The sequence below is a fragment of the Sturnus vulgaris genome, chromosome 1, assembly GCF_052056855.1.
Source record: "Sturnus vulgaris isolate bStuVul1 chromosome 1, bStuVul1.hap1, whole genome shotgun sequence".
Lineage (NCBI taxonomy): Eukaryota > Metazoa > Chordata > Aves > Passeriformes > Sturnidae > Sturnus > Sturnus vulgaris.
In genome coordinates this window covers 123693971-123717863 of record NC_142243.1, presented here as the reverse complement: position 1 = coordinate 123717863, position 23893 = coordinate 123693971, and the positions used below count along the sequence as shown (strand labels likewise).

At 44.2% G+C, this 23893-nt stretch overlaps 2 protein-coding genes across 5 annotated transcripts in view; both read left to right on the top strand.

Annotated features, from left to right (window-relative positions):
- Positions 1 to 9100, top strand: part of NCOA2 (nuclear receptor coactivator 2) — a 187320-nt gene extending 178220 nt beyond the window's left edge. For all 4 annotated transcript variants that reach the window (XM_014883510.2, XM_088176108.1, XM_088176102.1 and 1 more), the window contains 2 exons: positions 1912 to 2001; positions 4944 to 9100. In XM_014883510.2, coding sequence (XP_014738996.1) covers positions 1912 to 2001; positions 4944 to 4955 — 102 coding nt within the window. In that variant the 3' untranslated portion in view covers positions 4956 to 9100. The remainder of the gene's footprint in view (positions 1 to 1911; positions 2002 to 4943) is intronic.
- On the top strand, positions 5461 to 22729 carry PRDM14 (PR/SET domain 14). Its single transcript, XM_014883499.2, has 8 exons — positions 5461 to 5488; positions 15394 to 16350; positions 16621 to 16677; positions 16750 to 16907; positions 17090 to 17360; positions 18856 to 19058; positions 20357 to 20458; positions 22502 to 22729. Exons 1-8 carry the CDS (start codon positions 5461 to 5463, stop codon positions 22727 to 22729), a joined length of 2004 nt encoding a protein of 667 aa, XP_014738985.2.
- The last annotated feature ends 1164 nt before the right edge of the window (positions 22730 to 23893 follow it).

The window sequence follows — 23893 nt, the reverse complement described above, 5'->3', positions numbered from 1 at the left end:
GTTTACAGGAGACTATTAATTTTGCTTTACAGGAGAACTACTAATTTTGCTTAATTGCAAAGGAATTGTAAAATATATTTGTTCTTTTTTAGTCAGACTTCATATATAGTAACTCCACCTTTCTTCAGGAAATTATAGAAACCTTTCCATTTCTTTGTCCTTCTCCATACTTTTCTAATTGAATTCTTTTGCAGTCAGAAAAGTTAATATGAGGTGTTTTGTTTTAAGGTCTTCTGAAGCAAATGTATTCATATAATAAAATAGTAGGGGGTTTTTGTTGGTTTTTTGAGTTTGGATTGCAGTTTTTTTATGTCTGATACCATGTCAGTCAGGATTCTTACATCATCACTAGCAAAGAGATTCTTCAATAGAAACTTCATTGATGCCTTTGTTCCTTTTGTAGTGTCCTGGAGCACTTTCCTTTTCCATACCTGTCCTAAGTGGAATGAGGCAAATCATGCAGTCATCTTTTAGTTCCAAAACTGATGTTGATTCAGGATACAAGTTTCTTATTTCTGCTTTTGTTTTTACCTCCCTTTGTCTACTGAACAATCAGAAGAGGTATTTGTGCTTGCACATTCTAATGAATGTTGATTATTAGCAGAAAGCACTTCTTAAACATGGATTCATCAAATGTATGCAGACAGAGCTGCAAAGCTGTCTATTATCTTTCATTCTGAATAAAATAACTTGGTTCTCTACCCTTCTGATTTAAATTTTCACATTCAGGTTTAAAAATCTCTCCAGGAAGCAGAAAGCATCACTAGGAGGCTTTCAGCACTTAATCAATTTCTTTGGAGTTAAAATTCCTATGGCAAAAATATTTTAAGTTTTTAATCTTTCCCATTGAATTGTTGTCTTGTCTCTGGCAGGATTTGAAACCAATCTTTAGGCAATTGCATATGAGTACATTTTTCAAAATCTGTGAATGGCAACAGAAATATCAGTGAGGAGGACCTGAATGAGAAGACTTTGTGTGGTAAATTCAAGACAGTCTTCCTCAACAAGAGAAGGCTGAGACAGGATCTTACCAATATAATATGTCTGGAGGAAGGGTGTCAAGAGAATGGGATCTACTCTGAGGGAAGTAACAGAATTGACTCAAGAAAGTCTTCCTAGAAAGAGGTTTCTTCCTTTCCCTGTAAAACTTCTAAGGAAAGCTGTCTCTTCTGATGTTTCAGAACATTGCTGAAGGGCTCTGTTCTGTATTTTAGGCCAGTTCCTACATGGTGAGGTTAATCCTTTGACTGAGAAAGCAACGCTGTTAGTTGGGCAAACTGCTCTTTCCACATAACTAAGCATGACAGACCTTTTGGTTGTGCAGAAATGCACAGCTTCAATACTTCCCTGTGACTGTGTTCAGAAAATTGTGGAGACTTTAGGAAAGCATGCCACTGCTGGTTTTCCCATTTAATATTATCTTTCTCCTATTGCTTACAAAAAGAAAAGTTATTGTTAAAACGAAGTCAGTAGTTGGTGTAATTTAGCCTACATGTTATCTCATCAGGCTTTGAAAAAAGTGTGTAGTGGTTTACAAGAAGCAAAGCCATGTGTTATTGAGGTTAGGAAGGTCGTTACATGCTTCTGCTTTCAGAATTTTGGTAGCAGGGATGTCCTCTTCAGATAACACTAACCTAATTTATGGAACCTACTTTGTAAAGTATGTGTAAAGGTCATAGTATCAGGAATTAAACCTTTGTTGTTGACTGTGAAGCAGAATAATATAACTCAGAGACATGCTGTGCAAGAGGAGTGCCTGGCTCCTGTCGCTTCCCTGACTTCAGCATCCTCTCAGGAGTGGGCATTGGTGCATGCAAGTAGTGTAATGGTCTGTAATGCTTCTTTTTCATTCCCAGCCCTCCTCCCAGTACATTTTTTGATTCATTCTCCTTAATATCTTGTTACCAACAGGTTAATGATCCTGCTATGAGGGGAGGCAATCTCTTTCCAAACCAGCTGCCTGGAATGGATATGATAAAGCAGGACGGAGATGCAGCACGGGTAAGAAATGGGGTGCAGGTGCAGCAGAACTATGACTGTACTGCGGCTGGAGCAGATACGGAATCTTTTTGCTTACAAAGTTACAAGTTCCTTGGTTAATAGTACCTAATGTGAGGGGGGATTGCTCTACAGACAGAGAAGGAAGGCGGGAGGAAGGGAGGGAGGGACAGACCGACAGACGGATGGACAGAGGGCGGCCGAGCCATGCGGGGGAGGCGCCATCTAGCGGCGGCTCCTGGGCCAGGGTGAAGTTCCCTGCTGTTAAAGAGGAATTTGAGTAAAAAGGGAAATTAGAAACATCTGTCTGAAAAGTTAATAACATGGATGAAAATGAAGGATGTAAAAGTATTGAGGCAGAAGTACAGATATTTTATTGTACCCCTGTCTTTTTTGTGTTCATATATATTTAAAACTTTCTGAATGCCAATTCTTCTCACACCTTCATTGCTCATATAAATATACAGATATCTGTCTCCAAGAGTGGGAGATCTCTACGTAAAGAGTCTCTTCTGCAGTCATTTCATGGTCACTTAGATTAATAAAAAGATGCAGTGTATTCTGCTCTAGCAGAAGCTGTTATATACCAAGGCATTATTACAGAATCATAAATTGGTTTGGGCTGGAAGCAACCTTAAAGTTATCTAGTTCCAACCCTGTGCCATTAGATCAGCTTGCTCAAAGCCCCATCCAACACTGACTACTTCCTGGGATGAGTCATCCACAGCTTGTCTGGGCAGCCTGTTGCAGTGCCTCACCACATTCACAGTAATGAATTTCTTCTTATACCTAATCTTAACCCACTCTCTTTCACTTTAAAGCCATTGCCCACGGTCCTGTCACTATATGCCATTGTAAAAAGTCCCTCTCTAGCTTGCTTGTGGGCCTTTTTAGGTACTGGGAGGCTGCTAGAATGTCTCCTACTTAGTGCATTCCCTAACCAGTTAAATTTCACGTGCTAAGAGAAGCCTGGCTGTCAGAGTAGAAAATACCAGGTACTGCTGAGGAAAGAAAGGGAATAAGGATGTTGAAACAGAAGCAGACTAAAGGAGGAGGTAAATTTTAGATAACTGTGGAAGAGAGAAGGAAGAGAGAGTGAGTGTGGCAGGGTACAAGAGATGGTGGAGAGAAGTCAGGGTGAAGGGGGAAAGAAATGAGTGGCGTGACTTCTGGCAGGGAATCTCTGGGGTGTAAAATTATAATAAGGGAGTCTAGTGCCATGATAATGAAAGGGACAGTAGCAATGCATAAGAGAAGCTTTGTTTCACCTGAAGAAAAGCAACTTCTTCAAACCTCTTAAATTATTTTGAAAGCTACCTCAGACTGCACTTAGTGATTTTACATTTATTCTAGTAATGTACCTCTGACTCTCAATGAAAATGCAGTTGATATGCACTATAAATACCTTTCACTGAACTTTGAACTGTAATAAAAGTTAGTTAAACAGCTGCTTTTTTCATGCAACTGAGCCATAACCTACTCCTACAAAAGTTGGGTTTTTTTTAAAGGAAGTTCAAGCTGTGTAATTAATGTGCAACTTTTATAGTACATAATTTTTTTCAAGTCGCTGGTGTAGTGGGAGTATTTAGTATCTCTCTGGAGATACTGTTTACTAAATGTCCACCCTGAAAATAAGGACATCTTTGGATTTTCACTTCTGTTTCCACTTCAAAAACCACTAACAGTGTCCCTGAACTGCCTCTCAGCATGTTAGAAAGAGTCAAAGTTTAGTTTGTCTGTATTAGACAGGGCTCAAGGGATGTGAGTGTGGGGTCTGCTGTGATGAAAGAAGGAGGAGCCATGATCAGGACTCAGTGCTGCCCATGGCTGGTCACACCCAAAGAGCTCCAGCTGCACCAGCTAAAGTGAGAATAGGAGATGTACAAAAAGTAGGACCTTGCTTTCCTGCATTGTGGGATAATTCTTGACACTGACTGTCAGTAAAGCTACATTTCCAGGCCTTGTGTGAATGCAGAGGAAGGTGTGGTAAGGTCCAAAGCGTGGTGCAGGCAGCTTCCAGAAGGCAGCCTAGCAGCGTGCACATGGACTGGTGAGAAAGCTGCTAGCTGCACCAGCACTGTCCCTGAGCAAACAGAGCCTTCCTCATGCATGACAGGAAGCTGTGAACAAAGAGCTGCTCCACGGCCAGTGCCACGGGATGTGAGTGAAAAGCAACCCCGGGGGAGGAGGAAAATGGGTTTGGCTGGATTGAGACTCTGACCTGACTGACCACAGCACCCCATGGGAGCAACCATTTACAAGGAGAGGAAGATAGAAAGGCACAGATTGCAGCCACTGGAAGGAGTAGTCTTAAAACAACTGTGAAAACCACATCCTGATGTTTTTGTGAATAAGGAAGAACATTATCAACTCAGCTGAAACCAGTTTGTACTATATTTGTGTAAAGACATTGCAAGGGTATTAAGTATGATGTAAAAAACATCTCTAGGGATCTGTAGCTGAAGCTGGCTTTACTTCTTTATTCCCTTTCTCATTATGAGTCTTGGAAGGAAAAGTGAGCCAGGGCAATTGTTTCTTTTGACAGTGATGCAGCACTAAGAGAGATTTTTGCACATATTCTGAGAATGAGACTTATTTTAAACCATCTTGCCATGGCTTCAGCTGGAGTTTACAAGAGGTGAATGATCCTGAGTTACTATAACATTCAGGATAATTGGAATTAACTAAGGATCAAAAAATGCAGTGAAATTAAATCTCTTCTGATAGCAAAGGAAGTAAATTGCCGGTCAGTTGTATCAGTGTACACAAAGAATAGTTTAGCTTTATAAATTCCAATTAAATTTCAGGTGTAAAGCATTACAGTAGTGTGCGGTTGACAGTGGATGTTGCATTTTCCAGCATCCCAGATCTCATTGACCTATCCATCTTCACTATCCCAGCAGGAAGAATTCATTTGTTTTTCCCCCATTTGTCTTCTTTTGCAGAAATATTGCTGACCCTGAGGGTGGTTTGGTTGCTCCTTTCTTCAGCTGACTGGGCTTACAGCCCCAAACCCTTACCAGTTTGAAGAGCTGTGTCTGTTTGTCTGTCCCGGCGGAGCTGCCAGCCCCAGTGGCTGCCTGCTGCCAACAGGACTCAGCCCTGCCTTCCCGAGGGGAGCCGGGGGTCGTTCCGAAGAGCAGCCTCTTCTTTGACAGTCTGAAGCTAGCGTACAGACATTGCTCAGTCTGTTCACTGCATTCACCTTAGTGCAACTTAGATCTCTCCTGCAAAGTAAATGTTGACAGGCAATTTTCATAAACCATGTCAGATTGAATGTATTTAAATGTATGTATTTAAGGAAAAACAACCATGCTCTTGTTCTGTTTCTGTTTAGTTCTAGACCTTGGGGTTTTTTTGCTTTGTTTTCCCTGGCTTACACAGTCTGGTGCAAAGGATTCAGTTCTGTCTGAAAACTGGTGTTTTAGACTAAGGCCTGCATTTTGGGGCGGAGAGGAGACAATGGAGGAGGGCGTAGAAGCAACGTCTGGTACATTTAGAGACCTCCAACAAGCATGTTCCACTGACAGCAAGTCAGAGAAGATCAACTGATGCAGAAAACGATACAGACCAATTTTGAATGGGGTTAAAGTTGTAAAACAGATGAAAATTACCCTGTGAGAGGGCTGTTTATAAGGGGTGATTTGGTTGGGTTTTGTGGTAGTGTTTATGATGCAAGTCATGAATCCAAACATACAAGTTGGTTACATTCTCATTTAATTAAATTCCTAACAATCAGCAAATCTGTTTTTTTTTTTTAACCTGGCTCTCCTGACCTCTGTCATCTTACTCTTTCTAATAGAATTAAAAAACAGGTTACTCTGTTATTTCCTTAGGTGTGTTTCCAGCAATCTGCATAGCCAGTTACTGGATGCTGAACAGCAGAGTTCAATGGTAATGCATGTAATGATTATGGTAGTGGCAGAATTGGTGCATAATATCAAAGATACCTGCTTTAAAGCATGATAATTTCTGGTTCCCATCCCCTTAGCTGGGAAAATAACAATTCCTGTAATACCTATAGCAGATATCACTACAGACTTCACCACTATCATGTTTCTGATTATTTTAAAGCAGTGTGGACTACGAGGACATTTTGTAAGGTACATAAAATCCAGTTTATATGTAAACAAGCAATAATTTAAGTTGAAAACTTAAGTGTTTTACTTGTATAATTTTTGTGAGATATACATGTTGTGAAGTTGATTCCAAATGAGGTACTTCAGTATTAAATTAGATATCTTCTTAGCCGTGTGTGTCTCCTGAAAAAGTGTTTTGTAAAGGATCACAATGCCTTGATTAGACCTAATTTGTAGGCTTGAGACTTCTCATTTTCTAAGCCTTGTGATTCTGCTCATAATACCATTTAATTAACCTATATTATATGCAGCCACTGTAGGAACCAGTTCTTGATTTTTGTATGTTTATATCCTTTCGTAACAAATCTTAGAAAAACTGTTACTAAGCAGGCCACTGTTAAGGCATGTTGGTTTTTTTCCTTGCCCGCTGTGGTTTGAATAATCTTTTACTATACTGATATCAGTTTCTGAGGACTTGGAATATTAAGAAATTGATGAGTTTGACCTGTTTTGTTTCTGCTGACTCCTAATTGTTTAGGAATGGTACTCCCTAATTTAGTGCTCCCACTGAGACTCTCCAAACCGTGAGCCCACTCGTTCCCCCTCTGTCTTTCCCTGGAGAGGGCTGGAGAGGAGAATTGGAGGCACAAAAGGTAAAGATCATGGGTTGAGATAACAACAATTTACTGGAAACAGCAGTGAGATAAGAAAACAGTAACAACTACAATACTAGTGACAGAGGGTACAAGAAAGAGAGAAAACGATTCTCACGGAAACCCAGGACATGCCCGATGCTCCGCCACTGCGCTGATCCAGAAGAGAGCCCTTCTCCTGGGAAGAGACTCCTTCCCCCCCGCCCCGGCAATGATGTGAGGTGTTACAGAAAATCCTCTGGGTCCTAGCCATGCCCTCTCCTGGCTACTGCAAAAGTTAACCCTATCCTGGCCGGAACCAGGACACCAATCCACAAACTTTCTAACCGGAATGCAAATTTTTGGATGTAATGTAAAATGCAATGCATTTTATAATATCTCATCAGCCCTGCCTTTTGGGATTGAAAGGTTTGTCTTCTTGTCATTCAGTTTGTTTTGGTATTCAGGTGGGAGTTCAAATAAAATAGCAGCTACTCTATGTTAAGGCTGAGGAAAATATGACAAAGGCTGTTTCTGTGTTTGTCCCTAAAGAAGACAGTGCCACCATTCTGGAGAAGCAACATTTTTTCAGCTGTCGCCATTCTGTTCCCAAGCTCAAACAGAATGTTTAGTCAGCTGAGCCATTATTTGACCTGCTTATGGGAAACAAAAATAACCATCAGCCCTAATCTCCACAGCCTCGTTACTACAACATTGGTGTTGAACTTGCATTATATATGACAAAAAATTACTTATATAAGAAATGTATCAATTTGAAGGAATTAATTTCATGCACCACAAAAGTGTAAATGAGTTTTAAAATAATTTTGTTGCTATTCCGTTCTTTTTTGGTCTTAACCGTAACCTCTGCAGATAAATTTTTCTTTTTCACAGTGGAAAAAAGATAGTTTAAATTTGTCCCATTTCTCAACAGACCTGCAAACCCTTTTCTGTAGTGATTATGATACTTCATCATCCATTGCCATTTTGAAAGAAAGGAGATTGTACCTATCACTTTGGCTCCGTTTGGGTTCATTGTGACTTTTGTCGTCTTCTAAGTAATGAAAGAGAAAAGTGAGTGAAGGAATCTTCTGATCATATTGATCACTATAGAAACAAAAAAGCCAAATCAATTCCCTTCATTATATCAGTATTTTTCATCCTGTATACAGTAAATTTGTCGGAGAAAGTACTTGGATTTTGTTTAAGAGAACAATTAATCAGTGTTCTATTTACATTATTAAATGTGAAAGGCGCATAATGTGAAAAATAAGCATATATACATGGTCGTATGACCTGTTTAAGTGTTCATGTAATGTGGTGAGTTTAAAAAGTGAAGTGAGCTGTTTTGCTACAAGGAGTTAATTTGTACTCAATCCTTAAAATATTGTCCCACACCGGTATCCCTTTGGGCCTGTATTAATTAAAAGCAATGTTTTTGCAGTTTATACAATACATTTTTTAATCTTTGTTTAAAAGCAGAATTCATATGGGCTTAACAGACGAAATGGGTGGCACAGCTCCACTTGCAGAACCCAAAGATACACAATCAGTTTTGAAATGCAACTTAAGCCATTAATTGTTGGTGTGAATTTAAAAGTTTTCTAGTATTTGTATGGTAGTATGCTGCCTAAGAGCAAAAGCATTCTCTGCACAAAAGAAAATTTACTGTAGTGGCTTTGATTTTAATTAGAATTTTCTCCCTGGTGTTTCTTTGTAGACTAAAAAAAAATCTTTTAAGTTTCTTACTACAGGTAAAAGCTATGTGCAAGAACCTCAAAATGCTAAAATCTAGCATAATGCCTTAGATCTGTTTTTAAGTCTTGTATATTCCTACATAGCTGTCTGATGTATTATATTTGTATAGTGAATTGTGTACAATTTTGGAATAAGTGCATCATCACTTAATCTTTATGTTGTTCAATAGAGATGATGGACACATTTCTTCAAACATTTACTGTCATTTAATTTTTTTCCCTTTATGTCATTTGTGGGTTTTATTTGTACAGTTCATCATGAAGTTGCATCTGAGATGTGTGTATATGAAAAGATTATACAAGGGTAAAATTAAGCAATATATAAACTATGGTTCTTCAGGAGAAAGCTTACAGTGTTTCAGGTTGTGATTTATTTTCAAAACGGAGTTGACTCTGAACATCACTTTGTTCACCTGCATTGATGTTTGTATTTCTAGTGTTAGCAGTTTATGCAAAGGTAGATATATTCAGAGAAATTTTAAATACATTTATGCAAGTTAATATTGCTTTGCTGATGCTATTTGCTTATTTGATGTTAAATAATGCTATTGTAAATAAAGAATTCTGTTGTTATTGCATCATTTAATAAATTTTAATGCCTTCGGGTTTTACATGGCTTTAGAGATTTCAACAAGTTTCTGTTGTGTCTTCATTTGTTCATAGAAGGGTATAAGATGTAGCACTAAACCACTGGAGGGTAGATGGATTGCTAGGTTTTAAAAAGGCACGGGCTTTGATAATGAATTTATATTCCAGCCAGTTGTTACTTGCAAGTCTTTTCATCTTTTCAGGGCTAAATTGACTGAAAATGTTTATCTTGTGGCTTAATATGAGAGCAGTTCATTATGAGTGCATTTTTTTTGTAGTCAGGATGAAATGGGCGTCTTTCGTGGCAGTTACAGCAGAGGCAGACCTCAAATGTGAAGTGGAGATGGGAAGAGTTATGGGCTTGTTCTCCTTGCTATGCTAAATGGTGGATTTAAGACAGTTGAAAAGGTTTGACTGGGCAATTAAAAAAATAAAAGGAGCTAGAAGAATGCTTGTAGCATTCAATAATGTACAATGTACAAGAATGATCTTATGTTGTCACTGGGAAATGGATGGGGCAGAAAATCTATTATTAAGAATTTTTTTTTAATAAAAGTTATTTTAAAGACCTTCAAACACTGGTAACCTGTTGCCATTCCTACCAAAACATAGCTTATGCTGCAGTTCTCTTGTTTCCAGCAAAATGGTGGTGATATGAGGAAACTGATGCTACATTACAGAAAGAAATGTGGAGTCAGAAGCAAGTGGAGAAAACATCCATGTAGTAAGAGGCAAAATGTTTCCAGTGGGAACCTTGCCTTTAGACATCCTTATAGTTAATACCAAAAAGAAGATGGAACAGTTTCAGCTAAGAGTCCTGCCATCAAAATATGATGAGTTAGTGATGACCTCTGATGTAACTGGCTTTATGAAAGAGAAGTGCTGCCTTTTACTTTCTAGATCAGGCTTTGTTAACAGAGACCAGTGCATATTGACATATGGACAAGTTCTTCTTACCCAATGTCATGACTCTGCCCTTTGAAGGTCCTTCTCAATGGTAAACTGCACGTTGAGTCTTGCAGACACTTTTCACAGGGATAGAACAGGGGTGCCTGGCAGTTCTGAATTGTTCCCCAGCTTGTTGCTCACCACTCAGAGTTCATGTGTTGTTCCAGTGTAAAAGGAGGGCTACGTGTCCTGGTGCTTGGGCTCAGGCTATGGCAGGGGCAGAGAGCAGCCAGTGGCATCAGCCCTCTGCCTTGGTTCTTGGACTGAAATGTGGAGATAGAGATGCCAAGTACAGCCCGAGTGGGCCTCTTGACCAAACTCACACCCTGTCCCTGAAACAGTGAAACCTTCCTGATGGTTTAGTTGTTGTCCTGAAGAAAGCAGAACTCAGAGCAGCCTTGAGTGATTCTGTGGCCTTGTGCATGTAATGGGTGTGTATGACTTGTGTAATGCCACCTTTTTGAAATCCCTGCTGGCACTTCAGCTGAATTCCAGCTTTTAATACAGGTCAATCCAGAGTCACACTAAGAGGTCCTACTCTTTAGTCAGCTAAAAGAAGGAAAGATGAACACAAATAGATGAAGTCCTTAGGAGATGCAGGTCGGGAAAGGTCCAAGTTGGAATTTCAGGGTGAATGAACCTGTATGAACAGTGGTCCTTCAGAGCTGGGCATTAAGCTTTTTGCCACTTCAGGACAGGTTCTTGGGACATCTCTCAGCTGAAGAAGAAACCGCACCAAGAATTAAAGACTCAGGTGGTGCGATGGACCCCATTAACCCTTCTCTGACTTAGGTTCCAGTCTGAGCCTCCTTTGTTACTGCTGCTAATGACTCCAGCCTCTGCCAGCATGGTGGGCTTAATCCAGATGTGATCAGGGGGGAGCCCTTGTATATCTTGTTTCTTCAGTCTCTCATTCTGTATACTTCCCTTGGGGATGAAAAAAGCACACTTGATTGCATTACAAGGTTCAACTTTAAGGAGCATCTTGGAGTCTAGAGGCTGTAATTCCCCAGTTTCAGTGGGTTGTATTTTTCAATTGGTGTGAGGAGGCCAGCAAAAGAAAAACAGAATCCCTAATCAGAAATATGGGAGACCCTCAGGAGAAAAAAAACCTAAAATCAAGCAGAGGATCTTAATGGACAGTTAGTGAAACATTTGATGGTGGCTGAAACAGAACATTCTGCCTGAAAGGGTGAAATCTGACAATTGTACACTGGAGTACAACCAGAACGTGGAGTGCCCAAAGGACAGTTGTGTGAGTGCTCTTGTTTGGTGCATCCAGCTGCACCAGCCAGCAAGTAAAGGACCTGAAAAGCTCCATGTGAGGGCTGGGACTGTGGGCAGGGGTACTGGGCAGGCAGAAGGGCTGTGCCCAGAGAGAGGCCACCCACGAGCCAGTGCTTGTGAACCTACAGAGGGGGACATGATATGCTTTCATCAGTGAACATAGAGCTCTACCAGTTAAAGGACAGGTGGAAACTAAGCTGTGTTTGTGTCTTACATGGGTACCATGAGTGGGTAGCACCTTGTTCATGGCAATCTGGGTGACTGAATATGTCAGTGTGCTCTGTGTGCATCCTGTGTCTGTGTGTTTCCAGCATTTGTGCTCAGCATTGCTGCTGGGTGAACCTGCAAACCATGGCTGCTGTCACTAGACAAATGCTGCCAATCATTTTTACACATGAGGGAGGGTGGGCAGGAAAACCCAGAGTCAGACAGTGTGATTGTCAGGAGCACAAGAGGTCACTGTATCCAAGGATGCTCACAACTCCTGGCTCCAATGGGATGAATGTTTTGTTACTTTTCCAATCCTGAGGAGCTGGAACCCTTCTGTGGATCATTAAAAGATTCTGGCTTTAACACAGGGCATAGGGGACAGGCCAAGTGACAGTTTGAATGCCATCCAATAGGTATTTCCCCCACCTCCCCTGAAGTTAGGCACTAAAGGTAGAAGCACTCCAGAAAGGGGGATCTGTGCAAAGAAAGGAGCTGAGAGAGCATTCAGACCCTCCTTCCTCCAGACAGCCAGAGGTAAAGCTCATTCACACAGCAGCAGGAGCTTTGCTTGGAGTATTGCAGTTCATACTGAAAACGCTCTAAACTACTCCATCACTCACTGAGAGTTCATTTAAGAATGAAGAAGGTAGGAAAGAATGGAGAAACAGACACTCCCCCAGTCCCATACAACTGCTGGGGAGATTAAACTTTTCCAACTTCTGTGATGTGCCCAGCAATTTCTCCCTAGGAGATATTCCTGAGAAGACAGAGAAGGAAACATAGGAAAACTCTCCTATTGCTTGAAAAATATCTTTCCCATCCAAATTTCAGGCTATACTTTATCACTTCATTCTACAACTTCTCAGGATGCTGGAAGGTTCCACAGTGATCATGACTGGAGTAATTTATTGAGCTCCCTGCAGACTGTTGGCAAAGTGTTTTTGAAACACGAGAGCAACAGATATTCCTGCCCTTGTGTATTCACTCAGTGGCCCACCCCAACAAAGGGAAGAGGATTGCATCTCTATGACAGGGTTGGTTTGATCCAAATTTTAGACTGGCTTCCCCACCTTTTTCATGCGCATGTATTTTTCAGTTAATTGTCTATTCTCAGTGTACTTGGAATGAGTTGAGAGCAATTAATTACTTTTGTGAAGTCACAGAGCTAATGGTAACACCATTAAAATGCTGCTATATCTAAAGATACAACTAGTACAGGAAAAGGAAAGTTGAATCACCTTAATTTGTTTTCCCCTTTTTTAAATAGTCCGCCAGCAGATTCAGTTGCTCTTCTGCTACCTAACCTCTTCTATAGCCATAGCAATAAATTGTTTCTGCTCTGACCTCGTCTAAATTGCAATTCAGATTATTTCCATGGTAGCATCTGGTGCCATCACTGGGATTCCTGTGTCCATGCTGCAGCAGAGTATCAGTGTAGGTGCTGGGGCACAGGGAGCCCACATGTGGAAGATGAGCATCAGGGAGTGCTGTGGCACTGTGGTCTTTGGGGGATCACAAGGATGCTCATAGGTGTAGCTTGTGTGTTTGGAAATGTGTAGGAGGCAGGGTGCTTTAAACGTGGAGTAAGGGAGATGTAGAGTGGGTGTAAGATTGATAAAGAGCTCATGTCCAAACTGAGAGGCGACTGAATGCTATGCAAGCAGCCTGCAGGGATGTCCCTTGGTGCTTGTCTTTAATATGCATCCCCACATCACTGCAAAAAAGGAATTCACTCTAAAATCCTTCAGCAGGGAAGGGAGCCTAATAGACTTCTCTGATTACTTTGTAATAAGACATAAGATCAAGGAAGGGAGGTCCTGTAGGCTGTGACTGTCCACAGTGCTGGCTGGACTGTTGGGGGAGCATCTGCAAGGCTGCCGTTCTGCTTCCCCCATGTGTCTCCCTGAGATCATGACTTTTTAAATGCACTAAATGCCTTTAACCTCTTAGAGGATGTTAAAGCATCTAAAGATTAATCTGCAATATAGTGGCAATGGTGCTTCAAGCCCTTTTCCTCTCCTGGATTCTGAGTCATCAGGCTTCTAGAAAAAGGAAACTTTTTGTTTCTGGTCATGTCTACAATTTAATTAAGATGATAATTTTAAAATTTCGTGTTGTACCTATTTGATTTCATTTCTTCTGAACCTCTAATGTGAGCATGTCTCCCCTAGGCCTTCTCCATCTTCCTTTGCTGTGATACCTGGACACAGCATAGTCAGATGATTCCAGATTATCTGGCAACACTTAAATTCTAAATGTAACTCAAATTTTTCTGTGCAATCAGAGCTCAAAGACTTGTTCCTGCAAATCAGATTAATGCTGGTACTACTTTTATGCTACTGATGTATCAATAGAGTCCTGTTGAAGTGCCTGGCTGAAGCTGTTTCCTAAAGCACTACAGCATCAATTCTGTTTTACAAGTAACAGAGGTTTGGCACAAAGCAGAGAAAATTAGAAAAAAATTTAAAACTGAAAAGACAACCGAAAAATCAGGCCATTTAAGCTAAGGGACTATCTCAAGCAAGTCTTAGAAGGCTGCATTCCTACTTTCTCCTTAAGACTTGTGCATATGAGCTTTCCTATTCAGTATTCAGTACTTCTGTCTTGCAGAGGTTGGGATGGAGAATGAGGTTGTAGTTAGGAGAATCAGCCCAATATATAATGCAGACTGCAGAAATGTTTTCTGTTCAGCATTGGGGACAGAGATGTGTTGGACCGTCTGTAGAAGGGATCTTGACAGCTGAGGGAGACTGGATCAGCTCTGTGTCTCTCTCCAGTGGGGTTGTGTGCTTGTGTTTGCTGTCTTAGTGTTTATATCCTGAGTGAAAAAATAAAAGGAGATTGCAAATGAAAGCTTGTGGTAGGTAGGAATTGCAGTGCCTAAAGGAATGAGGGCTGAACACCCTCATTGCCCTGGGCAGACAGTGATACTTTCTCAAACTCTCTATTTTAGAGCACTTCATTCAGGCCAGATAAGAAATCAGGATTGAAAGGATGGCTTCACCTCTGGTCAAGTGCAGGCAGTAACTGTGTCTGGAGCCAAGGTTTCTCTGTATGGGGCTGCTTCAAAAGCTTCCTAACACATCTCTTCTTTGAGATGAAGACAATATTTTACACAGGATCACATGGAGCTCTGATAATTAATTTTTATAGCCCACCAAATATAATCACTGAAATGGCACTTAAAATTCCAGGAGCTAATCCGGGCTGTGTTCCCCATTCCAGCTGTGTCTGTGTGCAGTTTGGCTGATGCTATGCTGTGCCCCAGGAAGCCCTATGCTGCCTTTCTCTGAGAGAGATCCAGGGGTGCAAGTCCCCAAGCTCTCTGTAGTGCAGCAGAGCCCATCCTGCCCCTTCCCTCCATGCCTGCATGTGCAGTGTCACCCAGGCTGGAATGAGCTGCTCAAGAGGGAGCTCTGCACTAACACACGCTATATGGGGTTTTGTCTTGGGCTGAAGATTTCTCCATCTCCCTGCACCAGCAGGGATGACACTCTGCAAAATGAACACCTGGGCCCCTGAACTCCAATCCCTCCAAGTTCCCTTTTCATTGCAATTTTGCCATGCATCCACCTGGAAGGAAGATGGGAGAAACCCTATAAAACCTAGGATGAAACCATAGACAGGGGGATCGCCTAACACCTCTGCAGGAGGCAAGGGCCAGGTGTCTTCCTCTGGTCCCATCCTGGGCAGGTTAGCATAGGCCAGGTCGTGGAGCCATGAAAACCCCAGCAGGAGCCCAGTGTTCTGCTAAGCACTTCACAGGAAGCCCCAGGCTAGTAGAAGCACCTCAGCAGTGCCCGTGAAGGCTGCAGTGACTGAGAGTGCTCTGCTCCAGTGCTCCTGCCCCGCAGAGCCCTCCCTCGGGCAGCAGGTGAGGTTCGTGGGGAGCAGCGTTCCCGCAGCCCGGCCTCCTGCTCCGGGGAGAGGCAGAGCCGGCGGCAGGGAAGGAAGGTGGGTCCGGAGTTCTGCACAGGGAAGGTGGGTCCGGAGGGCTGGCCCATCCCCCTCCTCTACCCTACACCGCCGTGGGGAGGGGCGGCCCGGCCGCTCCGTGGGTAGCCGTGGCCCCGCCCCGGGGTAGCCGTGCCTGTCAGGGCAGCATCCTCGCCCGCCCCCGGGGCTCTCTGCCGTCTGTGCCCACCCTCGCTCCTCGGGCCGATATAGCCCCGGGGGGCCAGCAGGGCCCGCCCGCTGGCCCCGACGGCTCCTGGCCTCCGTCCCGCCCCCGCCCCGCACAGGGACCCCGCAGCCGGCAGCACCCAGGTGTCTGCCCCTCTGCTTCCCGGCAGATCCCTCTTCTCCTTCCCGGCATGGCTCTGTCTCTGGCCGGCGAGTCAGTCCCCGGAGACGGCGGAGACTCTCTTGGGATGAACCCCGCCGGCCTCGCCTCCTACTACCCCTCTTTCCTCCCTCCCACCCCTTACTTCGAGACAGCCCCTGACTTCTTCCAGCCCCTGAAACCCCTGGGCGGGCTGGTTTCCTCCGAGCCGCCTCTACCTCCCTTCACTTTCAGCAGGGTCCCCGCTTTTCTGAGCCAGCCGCCTCCCCTGCTCACCGACCCTTTCCCCAGCCTTCCTTTGCCCGTCTACACCGGGCTGCCGGCCCCTTTCCCTCCCAGTGAGGGCTCGGGCCTCGGGACGGGGGCCCCGGTGTCGCTCTCGCCCTACCCGAGCCCCCCGCGCAGGGCTGTCCGCAGCCCAGGCGCAGACGGGGCGGGGGGGCACAGCTACAGGTACCACTTCACCGAGGAGGAGCTCAACGCCGTGCTGTACGGGACACTCCGGAGCAGCCAGTCCGCCGGGAATCTCCATGCCATCTCCGGGCTCCGGGTGTCCCCCACCAGCTCGGGTAAGGAGGCATTCGACGGCGGAGAGAGGGGCACAGGGTGACACTGGGCGGCAGGTAACTCCTTGCAGCCAGGTGTGCGGGAGGGTTCGGGGACAGTCCCAGAAGGGATGTACATTCAAGTATTGCCGGGTGCACGTCGGACTTTTTTTCCTGGTTTTCTTGCGTTACGAGCCCACATCTAGAAAAAGCCGGGGGATGATTAGGGCTGCGGCCTTTGTCGGGGAGGTAGGAGCCGGGTGCCCTGCTGAAGAAGGGGTTCCTCTCCTACAGGCGCTACGGATTCGGCCGCCCCGCTGCTCGACCGCGACTCGCTGCAGCTGCCCGCAGGTAGGGCCCGGACCGGACCGGCCGCGCTGCGCTCCCCGCGCCGCGCCGCGCTCAGCCCCCTGTCACCCGCAGGGCTCTCGGTGCTCCGGGTGGCCTACGGGGACGTGTCCCAGCTCGGAGTCTTCTGTACGGACCCCATCCCGAAAGGAGTCCGCTTCGGCCCCTTCCAAGGCAAAGTGGTCAACACGAGCGAGATCAAGACTTACGACGACAACTCGCTGATGTGGGAGGTAGCGGAGGCACCGTCGGGCTCCCCCCGCACCCCCAGCGCGGGGCCGGGGCGAGGCTTTCGGCGTCCCCTCTACCGTAACCTCCAAGAGGGGCTCGGCCCAGTGTGGGTGGTGGGACTGGTGAGAGCGGGACATGTGCGGAAGGGTCGGTCAAACCTGATCCTTTTTTCTCTACTTTCCAGATCTTTGAATACGGTGGCCTGAGTCACTTTATAGACGGGAAGGGCTCCGCTGGCAATTGGATGTCCCTGGTGAACTGTGCCAGGTTCCCCGAGGAGCAGAATTTGACGGCTATCCAGTGCCAGGGACAAATTTTCTACGAGAGCTGCAAGGAAATCTTCCCGAAGCAGGAGCTGCTGGTGTGGTACGGCGATTGCTACGTGCAATTTCTGGGCATCCCCATCAGCTTGAAGGGCATGGAAGAGGGAAAAAAACCCCCGCAGCACCCCGAAGGTGAGCCTGCCAGCAACTCCTTGGGCTACACTGCCCCTTTTCCCCGCGGACGTGTGCCTGGCCTGAATTAAATCCACACGAAGGGAGGTAAACACAGGCATCACCTTTGTCCAGGTGTTTAACTTTAAAGGCTTCCCAGACCCTGCGATGAGGCGGTGGTGAGTGACCGGTCCTGCCGCGGTGGCGGTGGCCCCGCAGCTTCGGTCCCTCAGGTGTGCTCGCCATCCAGGGGAACCGATCCCCTTTTCTGCAGCGTCCAGCACCCCGGAGCAGCAGCATCTTCCCCCCGGCACCGGGGAGTCCGGGGATTGCACCGGGGGCTGCCGGCAGCGCTGTGCAAGAGGCTCCCGTTTCTTCCGCCGGCAGTCCGCTCCCAGTCCACGGTTCCTCGGGGATTTAAAGTGCTGTTTGGTCCGACGGCTGTAAAACATCTGGTGGTCCTGGGCTGAGCTTGCCTCGGCCCCGCAGCACCGTTGTTCAGGGAGGAGATGGGCTTTTTGGGGTTATTGCAGTTTTGATCGTGTTTTATCTTGCGACTGCACACCTGACTTTCGTGTAATTAACGCTCTCAGTAAATGAGGCAGGGTGAAGTCGTTCCGATCCCGTAATGCCAATATTGCTTGCTGAAGAAATGTCAAATGCACTTAAGCCAGGGTGAGCGGAGGGGAGGTTAGTTCTACTCGTTATGTACAGAAAGTATGATGCTCTTATAAGCAAATATGTATGGATAAAACAGATTTGTGCCAATGCGGGAAGAGCTGGAGCAGGGAAGGGGTGGGTTGGCCGGGTGCAGCAGAAAGGGACAGAAGCAAATTGGTATGAAAATTTGGCATGGAAAATTTTCTACCTGTTGTCTTAGAGTATCTAATTCAGAGAGATGCTAAATGGCTTATTTCATCTTAAGGCTTAAGCTAAAACTACTTTTATTAAAGACAGAAAAGGATGTATAAACGTCTGAAAATTTTCTGGTGTTTTTCCTAAATTCAGTGGTTAAAAATGAATTTAAATACAAAAAGCCAAATAAACGTATTATTTTGTTCAATAGTTATTTGCAAACGATAGAAAAGGTGTGCAAAATTATTTTTCCTTTTAGGATGGTAGGTAAAATTTGCAGACCTTGATAAGCAATGTCTCACAATGGATCCGTGCGGGGAGAAGTTCTTATGTGGGACTCTGAGTTGTTTTTCACATGTTTTCTTGCTATTTATGGATATACAAGGATGAAATTCTGTTTTTGCTGAAGTTAGTAGCTAAATCGAATAATTTTAGCGGACTGTGGGCTTTAGTTTGTTCCCCTCCTTTAAAAAGGCAAAGGGAGCACTGCGGGCGCACGTATTTTGTTAATGATATTGCCAGCATCCGTTTACAGTCGTTGCCCTGTCAGAAACTTAAAATTCGCCGTCGGGGTCCCAGCCCTGACAAGAGTGCAGATTTGATCTGAATCCCTTTTGCCGTGGTGTAACGGAGAGCTGGCATTTTCCATTCTGCCGTACAGAAGCCGGGGAGAGCTTCAAGTGTGAGCGCTGCGGCAAAGTTTTTGCCTACAAGTACTACCGGGACAAACACCTCAAGTACACCCGCTGCGTGGACCAGGGGGACCGCAAATTTCCTTGTCACCTTTGCGACCGATCCTTTGAGAAAAGAGACAGGCTGAGGATCCATGTTCTCCACGTTCACGAGAAGCACAGACCTCACAAGGTGAGCCTGCTCCTCAGTCACTGCCTCTTCTGAGGGTACCTATTATTCAGGTTTTTTTGTTTTTTTTTTTTTTTTTTTTGGTCCAGATAAGATGCTGATAGCATTCCTCCTCCAGTTCTCCTGGCAGTTTCCTGGTGGGACTGCTAAGGAAGAGCTTGTCATGCAAAGCTTGATAAAATAAATTTAATGGATTTAGGTTGGGGAAAATAAACCTCACAGTCTCAGTGAGAGTTTAAGAAGAAACAAAATTTCTCCTGGGCTATTTTTTATGTTTGCATAGGAGTGCTGCTCCTTTTTCACAATGTGGGGTTAACTTGTTTTTTTAAGGCACTTGGCTTGTCCAGGATCGGGCCAGAGGTGTCTCATGTCTGTTTTCCACACCCCACTCTTCAGTCTGAGAACTGACCAGGGCTTTATCTGTGTATGTTGGACCAAACGGGGCTTAAAAGTTTTACGTTCAGTGTGAAACAATTTTTAACTGATGAAAGCAAATCTTTGAGACGCTTTACTCATCTCTGCCAAACACCTTGCTTCTACACCGGTTTTCTCTAGCAACACTGGGAATGGAAAATTCAGACTTTTTCTAAATGGCTGGGAAGGGCAAGTTCTAGTGCTTGAAATGGAACAATTAAATCAGTTCTCAAAATTCTCCAAATACCTATTTTATGGATCATCCTACAATGTGTATTTTTTCAGAAAAATATTTTATAACCAAAATGGCATTATTATAATGTCAGAATATCTGCATGAAATTAGTAACAGATAAAAATATTCCATTAAATATCAGGATTAAATAAAATAAATTAAATTAAATAAATTAAAATAAATTAAATACCGTGTAATTCCTTTCCCTTACCCTGGTAAATTTAAGATTATTTTATTCTCTAGATAGTTTATTTTTTAGGGGAAAAATTAAAACTGGGGCTTGATTTATACATATTTTGTTTAATGATTTTACAGAAATTTTCAATTTTTTTATTTCTGAAAATCAATATTGGCTGCTGAAAAATAACAATTTTTTATTGAAACAATTTTGACACAAATGATGTGAAATTTTGCACGATTTTAATATGTATATGTACATATGCAGGTAAATCTGTTCTTAAAAGCAGACTAAACTTCTGGGTATTTCAGTTCATTGCAGCTTAAAATTACTGTTGTTTTTACACATAAATATATGTATATCTAGATTATATGTAAGAAATGTGTACACATTATCCACATACTTAATTTTTCCTTTTAACTATGCAGTTTCACGCTTCCTTTTAACTTTATTCCTTTCTTTTTTTCCTCCCCAGTGCTCTGTGTGTGGGAAGAGCTTTTCTCAGTCCTCCAGCCTGAACAAACACATGAGGGTTCACTCTGGGGAGCGACCCTACAAATGTGTCTACTGCAACAAGGTAAGGCAAAGAGCCCTGCCCCATCCCTCCCTCTGCTGTGCTTTGTTTCTTCTCTGTTTTCTTTCAAGAAAATGCTTTGTATTTAACTGGTAAGCAAATAAGTGGGTGTATATTCTGAGTTGTGAGGTAAGGTGACAGGGCTGGACGAGACTGAAGGAGCAGGGTCTGGTCTCCCTCTGACATGGAATTTGTGGTTCGTCCCAGCTCAGTGATCTGCTGCAGAAATAAGGTCTAGGAAAGCTTGAAAACATTTCAAATACCACCCAAAGCTTGCAGCTAGAACCAGTATCCCACTTTTTCATCAGATAGATAATTTTGGTGTTATTGACACTGCTTCTGAACTACAACAAACAGATTTGGTCTATAAAGTGAACCTGCACTATATGAATTTGTACATGCTTACCTTGAAATATCAGGGTTGTTGATGGGCAAATGGGCATGGGAGTTTCACTTTAAAAAGAGCGCAAAGAGAACCATATTGCTCGGATCCAAGATGTGCTCTGCTGTTGCTGCCCACCACAGCAGGGAGGATTCAGGTGAGTTCTCCCTGTGAAAGTGCTGACAGCTCTTGCAGCAGTCAGCGTGTGGCTGACAGGCTGCTGGAGGATGAATATTGGTAGGGATCCAGGTGCTGTGGAGTGTCCATGCAATGCAGAAACCCCATCAGTAATAGTAACCTGCTCCTGATTTTGTAGAGAGAGAAGTTTTGTTTATGACTGGCTGGAGTAACACAAAGCTGAAGCGTCCTGCTGTAAAGAATCTTAGAGGAAACTCCTTATGGCTATTGTCATTTTTAGTCTCCCCGTGATCCTGAACATACTTGTTTGCAGAGATTAGGATGGACTATCATCCTTAATCTTCTGATCACAAAAGGACATAGCAGAGCTTTACAGATTGCTCTGTAAAGAGATCTCTAGGGACAATTGACCAGTCCCCAGTCAGTTCTGGTTGGACTGTTGTGGATTGGATCAGATTAAACTATTAGTCCTCAGGCTGCAGGATGCAGCTATCCTAGGACCTAGCCATCATTTCTGAGGCTGGAAAACCAGGTCTGTTTTAATGAATCCTCACCGTGTCTCCTCTTATGCAATTACGATTTTTTTTCCCTCTTCTACCTCTAACAGTGGCTTTGCTTTTCCAGCTTCTTTGCTGGAAATCACTAGTCACTTATTTCAGGAACACTGTGAGATTAAAGGAACAGTGCTGGGTTAACATAATCATTCTCTTCCCAAAACATTATAAAAATATTTTCACCCTTGATATACACCTCCAAGGACTTGTGTATAGGAGTCTGTAATATTTTGTACTCTAAATTCCTAGTGAAAGGGTATCTAAGATGTACTGCTGTTAGCTGTGAAAACTTACAAGAGAGTATTTATTTTGTGTGGTCTGCAAATAGTGAAGGGCCTGAAATTATCTCTCTTTGGATAAGAAAAAATCGGGAAAGCTCGGGCAACTTTACAACATTCATGTTCAAATTTTAATGAGTTTTATTCCCAAATGGAGAGGTCTTTATGACTTTGCTACTCAAATGTGTTAGTGGTAGGGAAACAGGCTGTAAACTGCCTGCAGAAAGAGTATGATGGAGGAGGGAAGATGAACCTGTAAATGATGAATGGTGGATGAATTTTAGCAGCTGCATCCCAAGATGGTCCAAGGGTTTAACTTTAAAACAAAAACTGGAAGGGAAGCCCGCACTATGTTTCCCAAACATAAAGGAGCTGCAAAGCTAATTAAGGCAGTATTGACTTCTTCCCTCTGACATGTAGAAGATATTTACTGGTATTTTTGGTGAGAAATCTTTCTCTGAGCTTCATCCATCTCCATGGACTCAGCCACATCTGTATAGCAGTAGCCTTCTAATTCCTCATTGGTGGGAGTTTTCATTATTTTTCTCCACTTACCTGAGGATGTGAGCTATTTCAGGACTTTAATTAATCAGTGCTTCTGATGGGGTCTGGGTTAGCTGAAGGTGGGGACTGCACACGTGAAAGCAAATTACCTGCGACTCCACCTCCTTTCCGATGCTCCCTGCCCTTCCAGGCGTTCACAGCGTCCAGCATCCTGCGCACCCACATCCGGCAGCACTCGGGGGAGAAGCCCTTCAAGTGCAAGCACTGCGGCAAAGCCTTCGCCTCGCACGCCGCGCACGACAGCCACGTGCGGCGCACGCACGGCAAGGACAAGGGCTGCACCTGCTCCCAGTGCGGCCAGCACTTCCCCGAGCAGGACGATTACGACTTCCACGTGAAGATCCATGCTGCTCACTAGTCAGGAGCCCCGCGGAAGTGTCCTGGAGCTGCTCGTGTGTGTGTGGGTCTGTGTGTCTCTGTGTGTGTGCACAGCGCGGGAGGTGACACCTGCAGGGGCTCTTGGGGTAGGTCTGGTCTCTGGACCCAGGGCACATGACTGAGCACAGGGAACACTGATGCCACTTTCCTTCTCCTGCCATACCCTCATATCTAAAGGCAAGAGGGGATTCTACCTCCCAAAACCTCTTTGTGCACTGTGAGGAGTGTTTCTTGTCTCTAATGACTGTGGACTGCCTGGTGCAGTCTGTATCAAAGCTTGTGCAAAGGATGTTTTTATCAGGTGCATTTCTCAATTTAAACCTGTTCCTGTTGTTTGGACACATGACCACAGGTATATGGTCTACTTACCCTTTAACCTGTCCTTTAGTCTTCTTCTTGTCTCTTCCAGAGAGTGCTGGATGCTGGTTAGCCCAGTGGCAGAGAAATGGGGTGTGGTAAGATATATATGCAGGCCTGATCATCCCAGCTAGCAGAGATAGTGGAGTGGTTTTGTCTCCTCAAGAGTTTGGAGGACCAAACATAGCGATATTCCTAAGCATCAGTGAGCCATTGAGTGGATAATGAGCAGTCAAGTGGCCTCTCAGAGGTGTTTCATTGTGGACTCAGAACAGGTCAGGAGCAAGCACAATCCCAGCAGTAGGCGCTTTCTGAATTCCCCTGAACCTGGCTGATCCTGGCCACGTGAATCTTTGCAATGAACCCTGATATGATGGGTGGGCTCCTCTGCTTTCCTGGCTTTATGTTGGATGACTGTTCTAGTGGCACTCCCTTCCTTTGCTCAAAATATAAGACTTAAAGTATCAAATAAATGATATCAGGACTCTTCAGTGCCTAAAACTCTGCACATTAAATTCCTTCCCCAGTCTGCAGGAAAGGCTTTGCTTCCATGGGAGGACTGGAAGGTGTCCTCGTCCATGTCTCACTGACCATACAAGCAAGGCAGGAGTGATTTGTGCAGGTTTATGTACTTTAAAAATTGTTAAGAATTCTTAAGAGAGTGGCATTCCATATCAATGGGAACTCTGAACTAGGAGGCTTAACACAAAGCCTGTGCTGAAGGACTGCTGGGGATAGGGAGTGCTGTAATTGGTAAAGAAGTATTTGTTATCACTGAGTGACCACC